The sequence below is a fragment of the Plodia interpunctella genome, chromosome 15, assembly GCF_027563975.2.
Source record: "Plodia interpunctella isolate USDA-ARS_2022_Savannah chromosome 15, ilPloInte3.2, whole genome shotgun sequence".
NCBI lineage: Eukaryota > Metazoa > Arthropoda > Insecta > Lepidoptera > Pyralidae > Plodia > Plodia interpunctella.
In genome coordinates this window covers 4,206,117-4,221,965 of record NC_071308.1, presented here as the reverse complement: position 1 = coordinate 4,221,965, position 15,849 = coordinate 4,206,117, and the positions used below count along the sequence as shown (strand labels likewise).

At 35.5% G+C, this 15,849-nt stretch overlaps 2 protein-coding genes across 5 annotated transcripts; one reads left to right on the top strand and one right to left on the bottom strand.

The window, feature by feature from the left end:
- The first annotated feature begins 1,735 nt into the window (after nt 1-1,735).
- Nucleotides 1,736-6,759, top strand: LOC128676082 (uncharacterized). Its single transcript, XM_053756021.1, has 10 exons — nt 1,736-1,908; nt 2,479-2,557; nt 3,139-3,257; nt 3,702-3,813; nt 4,439-4,608; nt 4,867-4,969; nt 5,093-5,270; nt 5,322-5,474; nt 5,669-5,962; nt 6,156-6,759. The coding sequence occupies exons 1-10, from the start codon at nt 1,736-1,738 to the stop codon at nt 6,332-6,334; spliced, it is 1,560 nt and encodes a 519-aa protein (XP_053611996.1). The 3' UTR covers nt 6,335-6,759.
- Nucleotides 6,343-15,813, bottom strand: LOC128676010 (heterogeneous nuclear ribonucleoprotein M-like). 4 transcript variants are annotated; one of them, XR_008405359.2, is made up of 14 exons: nt 15,549-15,654; nt 15,205-15,411; nt 14,670-14,832; nt 13,879-13,963; nt 13,340-13,454; nt 12,744-12,890; nt 12,110-12,445; nt 11,558-11,813; nt 10,893-11,005; nt 10,355-10,490; nt 9,928-9,995; nt 7,051-7,136; nt 6,900-6,968; nt 6,343-6,431 (listed from the first exon to the last, which is right to left on the bottom strand). XR_008405359.2 is itself a non-coding variant. In XM_053755894.2 (12 exons), the coding sequence occupies exons 2-11, from the start codon at nt 15,388-15,390 to the stop codon at nt 9,940-9,942; spliced, it is 1,593 nt and encodes a 530-aa protein (XP_053611869.1). In that variant the 5' UTR covers nt 15,391-15,411; nt 15,648-15,813; the 3' UTR covers nt 8,652-8,871; nt 9,928-9,939. The 4 variants fall into 4 exon arrangements, 3 of the variants coding, with proteins under 3 accessions (XP_053611869.1, XP_053611870.1, XP_053611868.1); XM_053755894.2 differs by lacking the exons at nt 6,343-6,431; nt 6,900-6,968; nt 7,051-7,136 and adding an exon at nt 8,652-8,871 and having other exon boundaries at nt 15,648-15,813; XM_053755895.2 differs by lacking the exons at nt 6,343-6,431; nt 6,900-6,968; nt 7,051-7,136 and adding an exon at nt 8,652-8,871 and having other exon boundaries at nt 15,644-15,744.
- Nucleotides 15,814-15,849: the final 36 nt, after the last annotated feature.

Sequence of the window (15,849 nt, the reverse complement as noted above, 5' to 3'; positions counted from 1 at the left end):
TAAAATAAATTGTAACGCTGAAGCTCCACAGATTACGCGGGTTTAACGCCTCGTAATTACAACGAGCTTCCAGCGGCACGCTCGTTTCATTTCCATTTCTACGACCGATACATAAACACACTAGTGGGTGAACTCAAAAAAGGTATGTGTTAGCTTTGTTTCCGATCTACATATTGATGGGGTGTTTTGTAGTAATGCCTACAATCTTATTGTATACAATCAGATAATGTAATTTACAAATGTTATTTAGATTTATATACTTATACAACTGAAGATAATGTTTTGCATATAAAATATACAACGATAGTCTACTTTTATCTATACGCAGAAACTTGAATAGTTTATTCAACTTTGTTCGCTTAGGTGAACAAAGACAAAACAAAGTGGATTTTTTAACAATTCGTATATGATAGTCTCTTTTGTTTACTTTGACGCTATCACCCATGTATTTGCTTGCAAATATTTGAATGTATTCTAGAGAACCTTATCCTATATCCAACTTGGCATAAACTCCTCAAATGAAAGCAGTAGTATTAAAATTAGTTAAACAAATGTAGATATTTGAACCCACATTTTCTAAACATACAAAATGGTAGTCCCCAGCGGATGATCCATTAAAGCAAAATCAAAACTTGGTGGTTTTGTTTAGAAGGTTGAAACTACAAACTCCCGCTTTCCTAGAGTACTATGCTAAGCAGGAAGGAATTTTAAAAAAACCCCAGAGAGGTAGCGTTTTTACTTATATAGTTATTTACTCAAATTGCTAAGAAGTCTACATTTTCTTATTTAATTTACCGGTTTCGCACGGGTGCAATATTATGCATGTTATATACATATAAATCATCCTCTTAAATCATCCCGCATCAAAATCCGTTGCGTACTTTTAAAGATCTAAGCATACACAGGGATAGACAGATGAGATGAACAGAAATTATTAAACAGTAAAAATTGTATGACCTGCGCAATTGCACCGGTTTGTAAGGTATACGTGTTGATCTGCGATTAAAAAATGACAGGTAGTACTACATCACAGACGATTTAAATGGTCTGTGTACTTCATATACAAATGTATATGGAGTACACAGACTTAAAGTATCCTTTAACTTTTGTGTGGATAAATATCCATACAAAAGTTAAAGCATACATTAAGATAAAATTTGTCACTCGCACTTTATAATTTTTCCATTGACATAAATCCCTATACATACCTACATCATGCTTGTACAAAGTGCTACAATCAGCTACGAGAACGGACTACAAAGACGAAGTGCTACGATAAGCTACGTGGCGTAGCAAATGGCGTAGCATCAATGCAACACGATTATGTAGGTAGAACAAGAAAATAAATAAAATTCGTATCTTTCATCCGGCTGGCTGATGCATGATCTACATTAAAAATTAATTTGTAATAATAGTGTACAGCGTCGATTTCGATAATAGAAAAAGTAAATCTACTATCAGATACCTAATTTTGATGAGCTATGTTTCATTCCCACGACGATTAACTACAAAAAGAATTACCACGATTTATTTGATTATAGATTTGATTGTACCTATCCAAATATAATAGAATATATCCTAATACGAAATGAAATCCTCTATCGAACAGAGTCCAGGATTATGATGATAATACTAGATAAAACTATCTTTATTTTTAATGCAATCTAGCTGGAGAGTTCAACGTACTACTATTATCCATTTCAGAGATATCGCTTAAACAAATTAACTGGGAGTCATGAAAGAGCTAACAAAGATAGAAAGGAAACAGTTGAAAAGGAAACGTGATAATTACGTGCGGAAGTTAAAGAGAAACAAACAAATCAACGATTATTTACGCAGTAAATTACGGGATTGCTATTCGCAAGGACTTCCATATATTCTGAATGAGGAGATACATTGCGTTGAGAGGTAACAGTTTCAAAAAGACCTAATTGCTAATTGAAACGTATAGAATCCATTCGTTATTATAAATCTGTCTGTCTGTTCCACTTTCACGGCTAAATCTTGTAGTTTAAGTATGCATGTAGTTAAAGAACTACGATCAAACAAAGACTTTTTTTTTTTCAAAAATTAACCCACAAATTACTATAAATTATGGGAGATGAATTTTAGTATGAAAATCGAGTCCGTACGTTCCGCTTCCGCAGAGAAATTCACGCGGTTGAAGCCGCGGGCAAAAGCTAGTTTCAAATATATATTTTTCTTAAAAACGACGACTATAACATGTTTGCCCAAATATCTAGCTATACTGCTCTATGACTGAGAAGCAAACGGAGAAGACGCTCAGGTGAGAAAGAGATAATTAATCACCCGAAAACTAGAAATTAATACATTTCGCACCAAAAACCTTGGAAACTGTAAAAAGTCTCCTTTTAATTTTATTCATCCTAAAAGAATAAAATATATTTTTATACTAAAGTCTTTGCTCTTTCCGACAAAACAATGAATCTAATAGAAATAAACTCGAATTATTTTCAGGTTATTTTGGGCGGCCAGCTTCATATGTTGCCTCGGTCTGGTGGGCTCGCTAATTACGTCGCAATATGCCAGATATTTTGTTAGTTATTCTTATTCAACTATTTATTTTATTTTTTCTTACAATAGCCATGTACTGTACGAAAATAATGAAAATTGGAGAAGATTAAGACCCCGGACGAGCTCTTACATCGCTAGATGACAGAGAAAGAGGATCATTTACATAAAGTATATAATATTCTCCTGGTATAAAGAAGTATATCGGTATACTTAAAACTGAAGAGTCAGTGAGTTGTTTTACTCTTAGGCACCTTGTGGTTTCGCTCTTTAAGGGTTGCTTTTGTATGTAGGTTTATTTGCAATTGTACACGTATCCCAGGTTTCTGGACGTCACATCCGAACTGGGACGATGAAACAGAGATTCAATAAGACAACGTGGCTCTCACGTATACGCATTTCAGAGAGACAATTTGACTAGCCCATATAGCTGTACCTACCTGTTTGAGGCGGGTAGTCTCCGAAACTACCGAACCGATTTCAAAAATTCACCATTAGAAAGGTACATTATCCAAGACTGCTATTGGCTATATTTTATCCCAAAATTCCCACGGAAGCGAAGCCCTGGGCAACATCTATAGTATTAAATAATTTTGTGTTTCAAAGAGAGATCCTGTTGTGATGAGTGTGGAAATGGACTATTTCAACTGGAACATCCCTTACCCGGCTATTACGTTGTGCGCAAAGGATATGATCGATGAGGAAGATTTGGAGAATGTAGTAAAGTAAGTTCTTAGTTCTTCTAAAGGTAAGATAAGTCGCTAAAATTAATCTAACCAGCTAATAGTTGCTCGAGTTGATAGCCTTGACCTGACGCAAAATTAAAACTCATTTGTATACTTACCTACTAGGTTTTTTTAGAAATCACTACACTTTAATTACCCCGTATATTAATGTGTAGTGATTTCTAAAAAAAAGTCAAACAGAGAAAGTCCTTACTACTATTTTCTTATGGGTTGTTATAGAATAAAAAGAGTGTATTAAATATAATATCATAGATTCTTATATATGATATTATATTTAATACACTCTTTTTATTCTATACTAGCGGCCCGTCCCGGCCTCGCTCGTGTAAATACATAATAAATTATATAACTAGTTGCGCGAACAGACACGGCAGTTTGCTGTTTGCTACACCTGTTAAAATCTAATTTAGTCTATGGTTTTAGTGACACATTGGAAAATTCCGGTGTGGATTTAACGAGTGCGATAAAATCAATGGCTGCCATTGGTCTAGACAAATTGGAAACGATCGACTTCAATGACGCAATGGTTTCACAGGTAAATTAGTGACACAGTATCGCAGTATCATTTGATCAATTAGAAATACCATAAGTACCTAGTAGTTTTAGAAAAATACAAGGTAGAGCAAAGTCTGTTGGATTGATGTTGTCAAGGGGGTTTATGCGTGATATGCACGCTTAATGGATACCGAAAAACAGAGAAAAGCAGAAGACAAATTAGGCGAACACACAAAAGATGAATTTTAGAAAAATAAAAAGAATGTCGTCTGTTGTTTTTTAGACGGTACCTTCCGAACTCTTATCAGGTTACTGGCTTAATGTGGAATGTCGTGTTTGCTTACCAATACCATCTGGCTACCCGTTTGCAAACTATATAAAAAAAAATTACTCTTCCGAAGCCACTAGAACCTCATTTAGGTAAGGCACATGTACAATACTAGTAATACTTGTTTGTTAATTTTTGTATTGCATGTGAATGTGAAAACGATTTTTAATTTTCCTTTTCGGCATTTCGGGAATCAAACCCTATGACCCACGTTAACGACACGGATGACCCACGTTAACGACACGGATGACCCACGTTAACGACACGGATGACCCACGTTAACGACACAGATGACATGTACCTGGTGGCACTAAATTACTCCTTATAATTCCAGCAGCATCTCGAGCCAAGGGACCTCAGAGCATTAACATCGATATTGTTCAAGAAATTTAACAATGATTCTTTGACGACGAGCACCAACTGGCCAATCAGCGTCAACTTTGTCTTGACCGAGCTAGGGATGTGCCACGTTGTCAATTCAAATGTCGCCTTTTATGATGACCCGTCGTAAGTAGTGATCATTGAATTAGTTTCTGATAGTGATAGCAATCGTTTTAAATTCTATCACTATAAGATCTTGTTCGGTTCGTTGCCATATCCCAATGGGAGCAGTTTTAGAAATTATAACTTAGGTTTTTAAATTCTCAGCGTCCTATTACGAGTAGTTAATAGCCACTTCCTTTCCTTACCAATCAAAATGTGTTAGCATCGCAAAAAAACACTTATTTTATCATTACATGACATTCTATTCTTGTCTTTTTTCAGAATAGCGGAAGAAAAAACAATATACGAGAAAAATAACATTGATCTGTCCGTATTTGACAAGGACTTCTTTGTCCAATTTCTGGATTATTCTGAAGAGTACAAGGTATTTAACATTTCTTTTTAATAGCTATAAACATGTCCCACTGCTGATGCTGCTGGCATAATGATCAACCATGATAATATAAATTTATAGATAGAAAAATACATTGAGCAAAATATTTTTCAGCTATTCATCCACCACCCTGACGATATAGCCCTGATCTCCACGCCCCATCATGAAGTATCTAAGAATTACGTAGCCCTAGCCTTCAAGGTCTGGAGCACACGTGTTTCTGACGCGTTTCGTTCACTGTCTCCGAGATATAGAAACTGCAGGCAAGTATACCTAACACTGAATGAAGAATGAAAGCACTCCAAAACATGAAATACAATATGAAAAAGTATTAAATTTTCAGCGTGTTTGCGCCAATTTCCTTTTTTCAGATTTCTGAACGAACCAATAAGTAAGAGGTATCCTGTTTATTCTTACAACCACTGCCTTTTGGAATGTAGAGTACGAATGATGCAGAAACTGTGTAGATGTGTTCCACATTTTTACAAGTTTCTAGGTAAATACTACATCAGGTATCGATATTTACTTATCTGTAGTGATAATAAAGAAGGATTATGTATTACTAATTCCGATTTGTTTACCTAAGTACTAGTTTAGGTATTCTGTCATGTCAGTATCTACTTGTAGATTTTACATTCAATTTACTATTTCGTATAGATTTTATTACATACATGCATTTTCTATACACAGCTCACGAGAACGTATGCAGTCTAAAACAATTGAAATGTATAAAACAACATAAAGACGAATTGGTTAAATTATCGACGACAGAGAATACGCGAAATAGATTCACTAACCAGGATGATTTGCCGAAATCTCCGCGAGATTGCAACTGCCTGAGCAACTGTGAGAACGACGTATATCTCAAAGACATCGAAACTGACTCGCCCCCACAGGAAAATGATAGAGTAAGAATTGGTATTTCATCATTTCCAAAGGTGAGGGTGGTGCGGGAAATTATCTTCAGCGCGTACGATGTTATTTGTAAGTATTCATCTATCATACATTCTTCAGAACTAAAGCGAAAATTACAATTAGGTGTTCGACCTGACCTGCAAACTAAAAACCCAATTTTAATTTAACCCTTAACCAACTAATTTTCTTTTTTTTTCGTACTACAAAATTGTCTCTAAATTCACTCGAAACTATTTTATTCTAAACATAAGCTTTGTTTCAGTGAGAGGTTGTGGCGTAATGAATCTCATCATGGGCACATCAGTAATTTCTCTGGCCGAGTTATTTTTAATTATCATTAAGATTACGGCAATAAAAACGTTTCACTTCATAGAACCCAAACTTCAAACTTTGCGTTTATATATAGTTTATCTTATCAGGAATCGTAATGAAATAAATTAAACAAGAAATAATTATATAAAACTTTATTGAGATGTATAACAATCACTTCATTCCCGTCAGTGTCTTCAGTTCGCGTCCAAGTAAACTCATTTGCGACCTGGGAACAAATAGTAGGTTTAAAAAGTTATATAACATTTTTAAACATCTAAGTTCCGCTGCTGGGGGCAATTCTGCCTCGTCATCTAATCAGCAAGGAACTTTTATAGTAAGAAAGAGAAAAAAACAGCGTTATTCAGAACAAAAAAATAACTCTTGTAAGAACTCCGTGCTAATGACGTTTCAAATACGTAGGTATTATTTGTGTGCAAGGAATAAAACAAATTTTAAACATTTCTTGGTAATTTTATATACATTACATAATGTATATTACATAATGTATTTCGGGTAGAAATTACTATGAAAATCATCCATTCGTCATCATCAACATAGGAAACAACTTACTAAGAGTTGAAACTGAATAACTCTCAAGGGTGTTGCGTTGCACATGTGTTGTATAACAAAAAGTAAAAAAATAATTATCTACAATCAATATTTGTGTTTAACCTTATTTAAAATAAAAAAATACCTCCGCTGTTCTTGGTTTCTCCTAAGATCACTCCTGTCAAATCGTTGGTGCCGCGATCTTCCATCATAGCTGAAAAAGACAAAGAATACGTTTACTTGATTTACTATGTAATGATATTCATACTTTACAAAACAATTAAAAACTAAAATACCTTAATAATTCAGCCACAATCGGGCATCATTCCGAATTTCTGTCAAGAAACTTGAAATATCCATTAGCCACATTTGTATGCTTTTCCTGAAAATATTAAATAAGTTTTATAACGTTCCACTTGTTATATTAGAGATGACGCAAAGGCACAAATTTCTTACGAGCTGTGTCTACAAAACCCCACAAAACTGTCGAGAAACAAACACTTGAAGGTGCAGTGATATCGACAAAACATCATGGCAACAACCGAATCAAGTAAACTTCATGCTACATTTATGTACGAATTCGAAGACTCGCGATTATTTATCAGACATGTTGTTGTTAACATAATTGTAGATTCGTCGTCCTTACAGAAAATTTTAATCAAGCAGCAAATGTGTTTTATCGAATCCTTCGTTGGAAAATAATTACTATCGAAGCCCCATGCATCTCCCACAAAACAAATGTCAAATTAGTCTTTCGATGACTAAAGAACTTACCAGATGGAATATATAAAACCCAGGCGATAGACTTAGCATCCAGATGCGTCATTTCCCATTTATCGATCTTCGAGAGATCCCTTCCAACGACGATTAGTCTCCTCGTCCCAAAATTGTCAAAATTCCCCGGATTGGATCAGGGAACACCTAACATAACGACATGCGGAGCACCAAAGTCGATCGTAATACTTGTTTGAAGTTTAAATTGGTGCGCATTATGGTTATCAGGCGCAGAAACTTCCTGTACCTACGTAGTTACATGACACCACGAAATTTCATTACATTTTACGATGCCACAGTGTAAAGAACCTTTGTGTACAATGTTTGACAAAGGAACGTGCACCCTAAAATTCGATCGGTAACAAAAAAATGTCGAACTAATATCGGCAAGGTTTCAACATATTTTATACTCTTCCTTTGTGCGTGTACATGTGATACAATCCTAATTTTTACGAGACTCGACAGACTTGTGTGACTTTATGAAAAGAAAAAATGTAATACTCGATTCCTAGAATGTTCGACAAATTCCTCTCTCTATAGTTTATTAAGTAGCTAGACAGCCCGCCAAAGTACTCCATACACTTTGACAGTTACAATGAACCGCCGAATTAGCTTACGGCCTCAGTGTTGAATCCATAATGTATTGCACTTGTAGGTATAAATGGCCAGAGCACACTTAGCACAAAATAAAGACATACAAAACAAATTAATAGAACAAGTATTTTGCAGTAGTTTGATTATATATTCAAGCTAATTAATACCAAATACAATTACAGCAGTGAATGAAATGAGCGTTCAACAATCGAGGCACTTTTTCGCCTTTGATTTATGTTATGACAGAACAGGCCTCCTGACAAAAAGGGTAACAAAGTTTCCAAATTAACAATAACATTTCCGGAATAATGGAACGGACAAAGAGTGTTTCCTATAACTGTCCCAATATTTATTTCATCCTTTTTGATATCACTAACGATAATATCAAATAGATGATTATGAACAGACCACAACACAGTTCTAAAAACGCCTCGCGATAGCATCACTTTGTCAGGCCATTGTCTGTATTATTCGACTACATAAAATACAATAAGGATTACCTATACATGACCATCACAAAAAATATAACGACGTCTTTAATTAATTTTATTATGTTCCGGTACAGAATCATAGAGACACTTACTTCTAGTATTAAAGCTAAGACACAAATATATTGAAAAAGTCAAGTCAAATCAAGATAATTTTACTGAAGATACAAGAAATGCGATGAAAATAAAATCCAAGCGGTTCAATCCTGGTGGCAGAGTTATACAAACCCCACAATACATGGACTTCTATACGACATTTTCCTGAAAAAGATAAAAACAAACAAATTCACTTTTAATACCCCTCGCGATCGTTGAAGTAAAATTCATCAACAGATTTTAGAAATGTATTTTTTAAAGCGCGTAAGGTAATATGTTTTTTTTTATGAACAAACATAATATTCACTAAATTTTCGAACTTCAATCTCTTTTTTTACAATATTTTGGCTTGGAACAAACCTTTTCGCGAGACAAATAAGAATAATTGATGGTACATATTAATGTTTCTTCATATATCTCATCGAAAGGCAACATTTTAGGCCAAAGACATCGCGGAGTATAGTCACATACGCTGTCATATCAACCTTATAAAACCAATAAAACTAAGTAATATAAAAAAGCGGTCCAGCAAACGTCTTCACAGCTATAATTTTTTGACAGCAGTCGTGGAGGTCTAGTAAGAATACCTAGTGATGGGCCAACTCGGGTTCACGCCGAACTAATTATAGTAGAAAATTATAACCGGACCTTTTTATCTATGACCGAGAGAACTCACATTAAGTAAAAATATAGGGTGTTAACAAGGTAACCTCCAAACCTGCAAATCGAGTAAACGAGTTTATGAACCAGTCTACTTGGGTTGCCCAGTTGAGTTACCAAATTTCATGTTGCAAAATAACCAAACAAAAAACCAACCAGAGTTAGTCCACAACATTTGTTAACCCATGTAGTAGGTTGACTCGATTTCGCTTAAGATATGTACTCAAATAATCAGGATGTCGTTTCTGCACATGTTAAATAATAATCGCGACTCGATCCCAATTGATTTTCGATAAAGGAAGTACTACTATTGAATATATAACGAATATATAAAGTTAACAGAATCGATTCCCCAGGTGTCGAAGATGGCTTTTGGTGATTTGGTTAATTGTGAATGCATGGTTTTCCAGATATATGCACGATGGTCACTAATTAAAACCGTCGAAATACGATTGAACGTTAACAAAATCGACACCAAAGTTTTCCAAAAAAAAACCATCACTACCAACTGAAAATCACCGGCGCAAAGTACCTGAACACAACAATATATTTCTGACTTACCACGAACTGCACTTAGAAGAAACGCACGTCGATAGTTCTTCCGTCAATGCGAGTCCTATCAAACATTTCTGCAAATGTCGTTAAGGAAATAATATTTACATAGATATCGGTGAACCGAAACAGACATGTCAAATGTTTTATTGCAAAAGAATTTAGAAGAAAAATGACCTGAAATTTTGGCCAAATATTTTGGTAATCCCATCTGGCAACCCTAACTACATTTTAATCACTATACCTACAACACACTTGACCTACCATAATATATAATCACTGGCCCCTTCATACATTGAACGTTTTGCATTCAAAAAAAGATTGTCTGTTACACTAGTTTTAATTCTAAACCACGATACGACAGTGTTCTCTCTTGTATAGATTATTTACCCACGCAAATCCGGTTGGAGTCGCTAGTATACATTTCAAAGGATACTGATAGCCCTCTCCGCGTCCCACTCTTTGTGGAAGCGGACTATCGCCGTGTCGGGCGCCGTCATTTCTGCAAATTTCACGTCGCCGCATTCACTGAATTTCTCGCGGATCAATTGCCAAGTCACCGTTGGTGGCAGCTGTGAATATAATTTGATATTAAAAATACAAGAAAACTGTTTGTTTTCTGAGAATTGACTACATTTAAAGAATTTTGCATCTTTTAGGGCCTTTTTCACTGTTTGCTGAGAAATTATCTGATAACTATAAGATGTAATGTATCAAACATATGTTAAAAATTGTGTTTCACAAGGATACGGTACAATGGCTATACACATATTTATTTATCTAAAAGTTAGTTTATTTGTTAGATTACAATGTAATAGTTTCATTGTGTGAATTCACACCATAAAAAATACTCAATTCAAGACACAAAAGTACATATTTTTATTTAATTTCCTTTTATACTGTATTTCACAAATAAATATTGTGTCTTACAAATAAATAATATTAGATTCTGTTGAGGGAATGAGAAAACTTACATTTGTGATCATCACCATGTCGGAGACCTTGTCTCTATTGGTTTGTGACACTCCAGAGTCCCGGCCGTAGCCTTGTCCAGGCACTGATACATTTCCCATTTGTCTGCCAGAACCTAAACATGAAACAATATAACATTTATTGAATCTCTCTCATCTGAACGTTTTCCCGGTTTCTTCCTCAGCCGATAAGCGTCGGAGCCCAGAGCCCGCCGCCGACATCCTTAGACCATTGGCATGCATATCACCCTTGACAACATCAAGCTGAATTTATTAAATACTAGCTTTTACCCGCGGCTTCGCCCGCGTAAATTTCGCACGCGAACAATAATTTTTCTGGGATCAAATAGCTTTCATCACAGAAAAATAATTGAAGTAGCCTGAGGTATGGAGAAGGATAGAATGAGAAGAGTATATTTTTCACGTACTTTTTACCCCGAAAGTACGCGATTCACGTGGAGTTTGTTCAAAGATTTATGAAGTAGATGTCGCTACTGTGCATAAAATTAAAAACATAATATTTTTTTAAAAATAACTGCAACGTTTAAATATACACAAGTACCGATAAACCGCGGTTAACTCCGTGGCGTACAACTAATCAACTAATAAACATTTGCTTTGGCTTTTTAAGGCGGTATCAAGTGCTTATGAAAGAAATAATAACTCACCTGAGAGAGGACCGCTGCTCATACTGGAGTTGTTACCGAGCATGTTGTTGGAGAGCGCGGGGTTGCTGAGCACGCTGGAGGAGAGGTCGGGGTTGGCGAGCGCCAGGCCGGAGCCCTGCGCCTGCGCCTGCGCCTGCGCCTGCGCCTGCGCCTGCGCCTGCGCCTGCGCCGTGAGCACGGACGCGAGGTCGGAGGCCGTGAGTCCCTGCTGCAGCAGCTGGTTCTGCAGCGCGCCCAGGCCCGTCAGCCCCAGAGCCTACAATTGTTATTTATCTTTAGAGATGTCAAGCACAGATGATCAGTCCTATCATACTGGGACAATTTCACACGAAACCCTGCCAATGAAAAACATCGCGACTAATATTACAAATGAGAAAGTAAGTTTGTTAAATCTTCACGCTTTATCTACTCAAAAACAACCAATACGATTTTCACCGATAGATAATTCCTCAAGTAGGTTTAAATGAATAATTTTTTATGGTATTACGAAAGCCAGTGATGATCGTAAAATACACAAATAAATTATATTACAAAAAATTCCTAAAGACACACCTGCAATCCCAAATTATTTCCCAAAGCGCCCGAGTTCAGAGTATTAGCCGTCAATCCTTGGCCGAGGCCATTCAAAGCCACACCAGTATTAGGAACGGCGCCTAAAACACCAGCCCCGATCGCTGTACTAGTATTGGCAATATTCAGACTATTGGTGCCATTATTCTGTGGCAAATTCCTTGCGACGTCTCGCAGTGGCTCCCCATTGGGCCCGAGTCCAAGACCTATGCTCTTCAAACCCTCTGGCAATCTCAGCTCCATCTTTTCGACACCACGGTCCATGCGCACTGTCATTCTTCGATCGTAAAACATTTGTTTATCAAACATTGATATGGCCTGGAAAAGAAATATCAACAATTAAAACCCTCAATATCACTATTACATTTCATTATTACATTTATCAATGTAATAAAACTACGAAAAAGATATGAAATTAAGGTTTTCATAAATGTGAATTTTAATCGTAAAATATTTGTTTATAATAAGTACATAAATTTATACCTAGCAAATGTTATTTCAACAATACACTTCTTTTCAGACACATTTATAAACAAACAATCATATGAAAATAATAAAACAACAAGGTAGTAGGTAGTAGTTATGTAAAATGTTTGGTGTCAAGTTAGTTTTGTACCTGAACAGCTTCAACTGGGTGGTCATACTCAATCACAGCAAACCCTCTGCTATTGCCGTCCTTGTCGACAGCCAAATCAATATTACGCACTTTACCGGCCATCTTGAACACTTCCTTTATCTTTGCCCTATCTGCTTTGTAGTCCAGCTGAAATAAAAAAAATTATGCATGCATCATTTAGAATAATTTGTGAGGATGTATGTTTATTACTCTTTCACGCAAAATCTACTGGACTGATTATTATGAAATTTGGTACGCAGGTATAACCTGCAATAACACATAGGGTACATTTTATCCCGAAATTCCATCAGGAGCGACTATTCTCCTTTTTTCGGGTGTATTCTTAATGTAATAAAATTTTTCAATCTGATGTCATTTTATTAGTGTTTGTTTGTATTATTGACTTGTACTTAAACTATTATGTAACCGCTGTATTACTAAACTCTATTCAAATAATAAATTATTTCAATTTGTATAAACTTATGATATCCATTGTACTGTAACCAAACATCAGGAGAATGGGAGACATGGTTAAAAGAGAAAATAGAAGAGCCTAGCCTAGAAAGAGTTAAAATTGTATTACGGTATAAACTTACATTAGCCACAAAAACCCTTTTCACAAGTGGTGGTTGCACTTTGATGGAATCTAAGAACTGTAAACTAAGGCCGTAAGTGTTGAAATTTTCAGGTTCTCTTGGTTTGGCCCCCCATCTAAAGGAGAAAACATAACAAACCATAAAACAATGAAATCACTTTGTCAATTTTTTTATTATATAATTTGCCATTGTTTGCTTGTAACTCTGCACACTTTATCTAGTCAACCAATCTTCTTGAAATGTTGCATACATGTAGTTACTCCTTACTCCAGTAAGGAAAATAGTATGTTTGTGATAGCCCTCTGGGAATTTCCATTTGTCACTATCCTGACAAATTTCGTACATAGGTAGAATATAACCTAGAGTAGCATATAAGGTCTTTTTTATTCCAAAATTAAATTTCAAAATAAAATTCCCACAAAACTTGGTGAAAAATCTACTTTCACAATAGAAATTTATAGTTTGTTAGTCTAGGTTGCAATTACAACACACACACCCTCTTTTCTATAATAATAGTATATAATTGAGTATTGTATAACCTTTCTTTGTCGTCTCTAGGCATTCTGTTGCCTCCACCACCACCTCCCCCAGATCTTGAGGAATTCATCCTAGCGCCATCATTTTCTAAAAAGTTATAAGAAATTTATGGGTAAATAGAAACAACACTATGCATATACCACTTTACTAACAAGATCCTAATCTTATTAATAAAGTGGTAGTGTTATTAGAAAAGGTTGTCTACAACCTCAATACCATTGTTATGTAAAATAATCATAGGGTAGTTCGCAGAGTGTTTCAACCTGCTGTCATTACAATTTTTTAAATTTTAACAAAGACAAGAATGAGATTTCCTATTTGACTTTACATTAATTACATTGTACTGTATTAATATCGCAACACCTCATACACATACTGTATCGCATGCACAGTCTCCGCTGTGCCGCATACTAGCGGATCTCAACGCATTGCTGAACCAGGAACCTGAGTGTGATGTGTTCGTGGATGGATGGAAGATACTTGTCAGGAATTGTTTGCAGTTTTGTGAGATTAACTAATGTGAGTCAATGTGTTTAGGATGATAATATTGTGTTTCTCTAAAAAGTTTTTGTAAGTGCCTATTTTTTCTTACTAAATACTTTAAAAGGATACATATTGTGTACCATTGTATTTAGCTAAATAAATAAATAATGTAAATTTTATGAATTATTGATTTTGGAAATGATTCCTTCCTCAAGAAAATTGACAGATTGTAATGACTGTGCAGCCGCAGTCGAAATGCTCTGCAAACCACCCCATAGTGTCTTGAAGAGAACCTTAATTTCTTATTTACCTGACTCTTCCTTCAAAACAATCTTTCTTCCATTCAGTTCGTATCTATGCATGACAAATAGGGCCTTCTTCATAGCTTCTGATGTAGTGAACTGAACAACACCGCACCCTCTAGATTTACCACTTTCATCTCTGAAAATTTCCACATAGCCTACATCTCCTACCTGAAAAATTTTATTAAAAAAATAAATTACGTATGTAGGTACATATAATATAGGTTTACGCTTAAATGCAAAAATATGTGGATGATATATATTTTTTGCTTTTAACAGTAAATCCAAGAAAGTGGGACATATCTATCGCACATGGTACAATGAATTCTAAAGTTAAATATTAGGATGTCCCGCCAAAAGCAGGGCATCCCTAACCTCATGGACGTATCGTACGGTATCGTCGTATCGTACGTACATAACGAATCATTTTTATACGTCCATGCCTAACCTAATAATTATGGAGATAAAGTTAACATTTTATTAATGTTTATCTTTCAAACTGCCCATTATATTTCTTCAACCTATACATATATTTAAACCTACCTTTTCCTTGAATAAATCCTTTAACTCCGTCCAACGATATTCATATGGAATATTGGACACGATTAGTCTTCTACCTTCTGGCCGTTCTCTGTCGTTTGAACGGTCTCTGACTGACGCATCAGAAAATCTACTCGTTCTTTCTCCACGCCTTGACCGATCTCGATCCTTTTCCCTATCATTATCCATAACTACTGATGGTTATAAATGCTGAAAGGGCGTAAATATTGATTAATTTCTTTCTGAAACAAATATCTAAACCAACCGGTGAACCAAACCAATTCGCACTACTTCGTACACAAAAATAAGGTAATTGAAGCAATAAAATAATTTAGTTCAACACTTACTTAATTTATTATTTACTGTATGAACACTATTTTTTATGAAATAGCAAAGTCTAAATTATCGCCGTTCGTACAGCAGCTGTACCTACGCTACGTACCTACCACAGTACCTACGTCAAGCAAACAAACAATCCAACAACAATACAAAATGGCGGCGATCGCACTTCCACGGCCAGCCCAAGGGCCGAAAAAGAATTGAATAAAGAGGCCCATTCACGGCAGTCGAAAATACTATGAATAATCAGAGATATGGTGGACCCATGGATTTAATAAGTACTTCGTGACCCGTCTATGTTTTTAAATC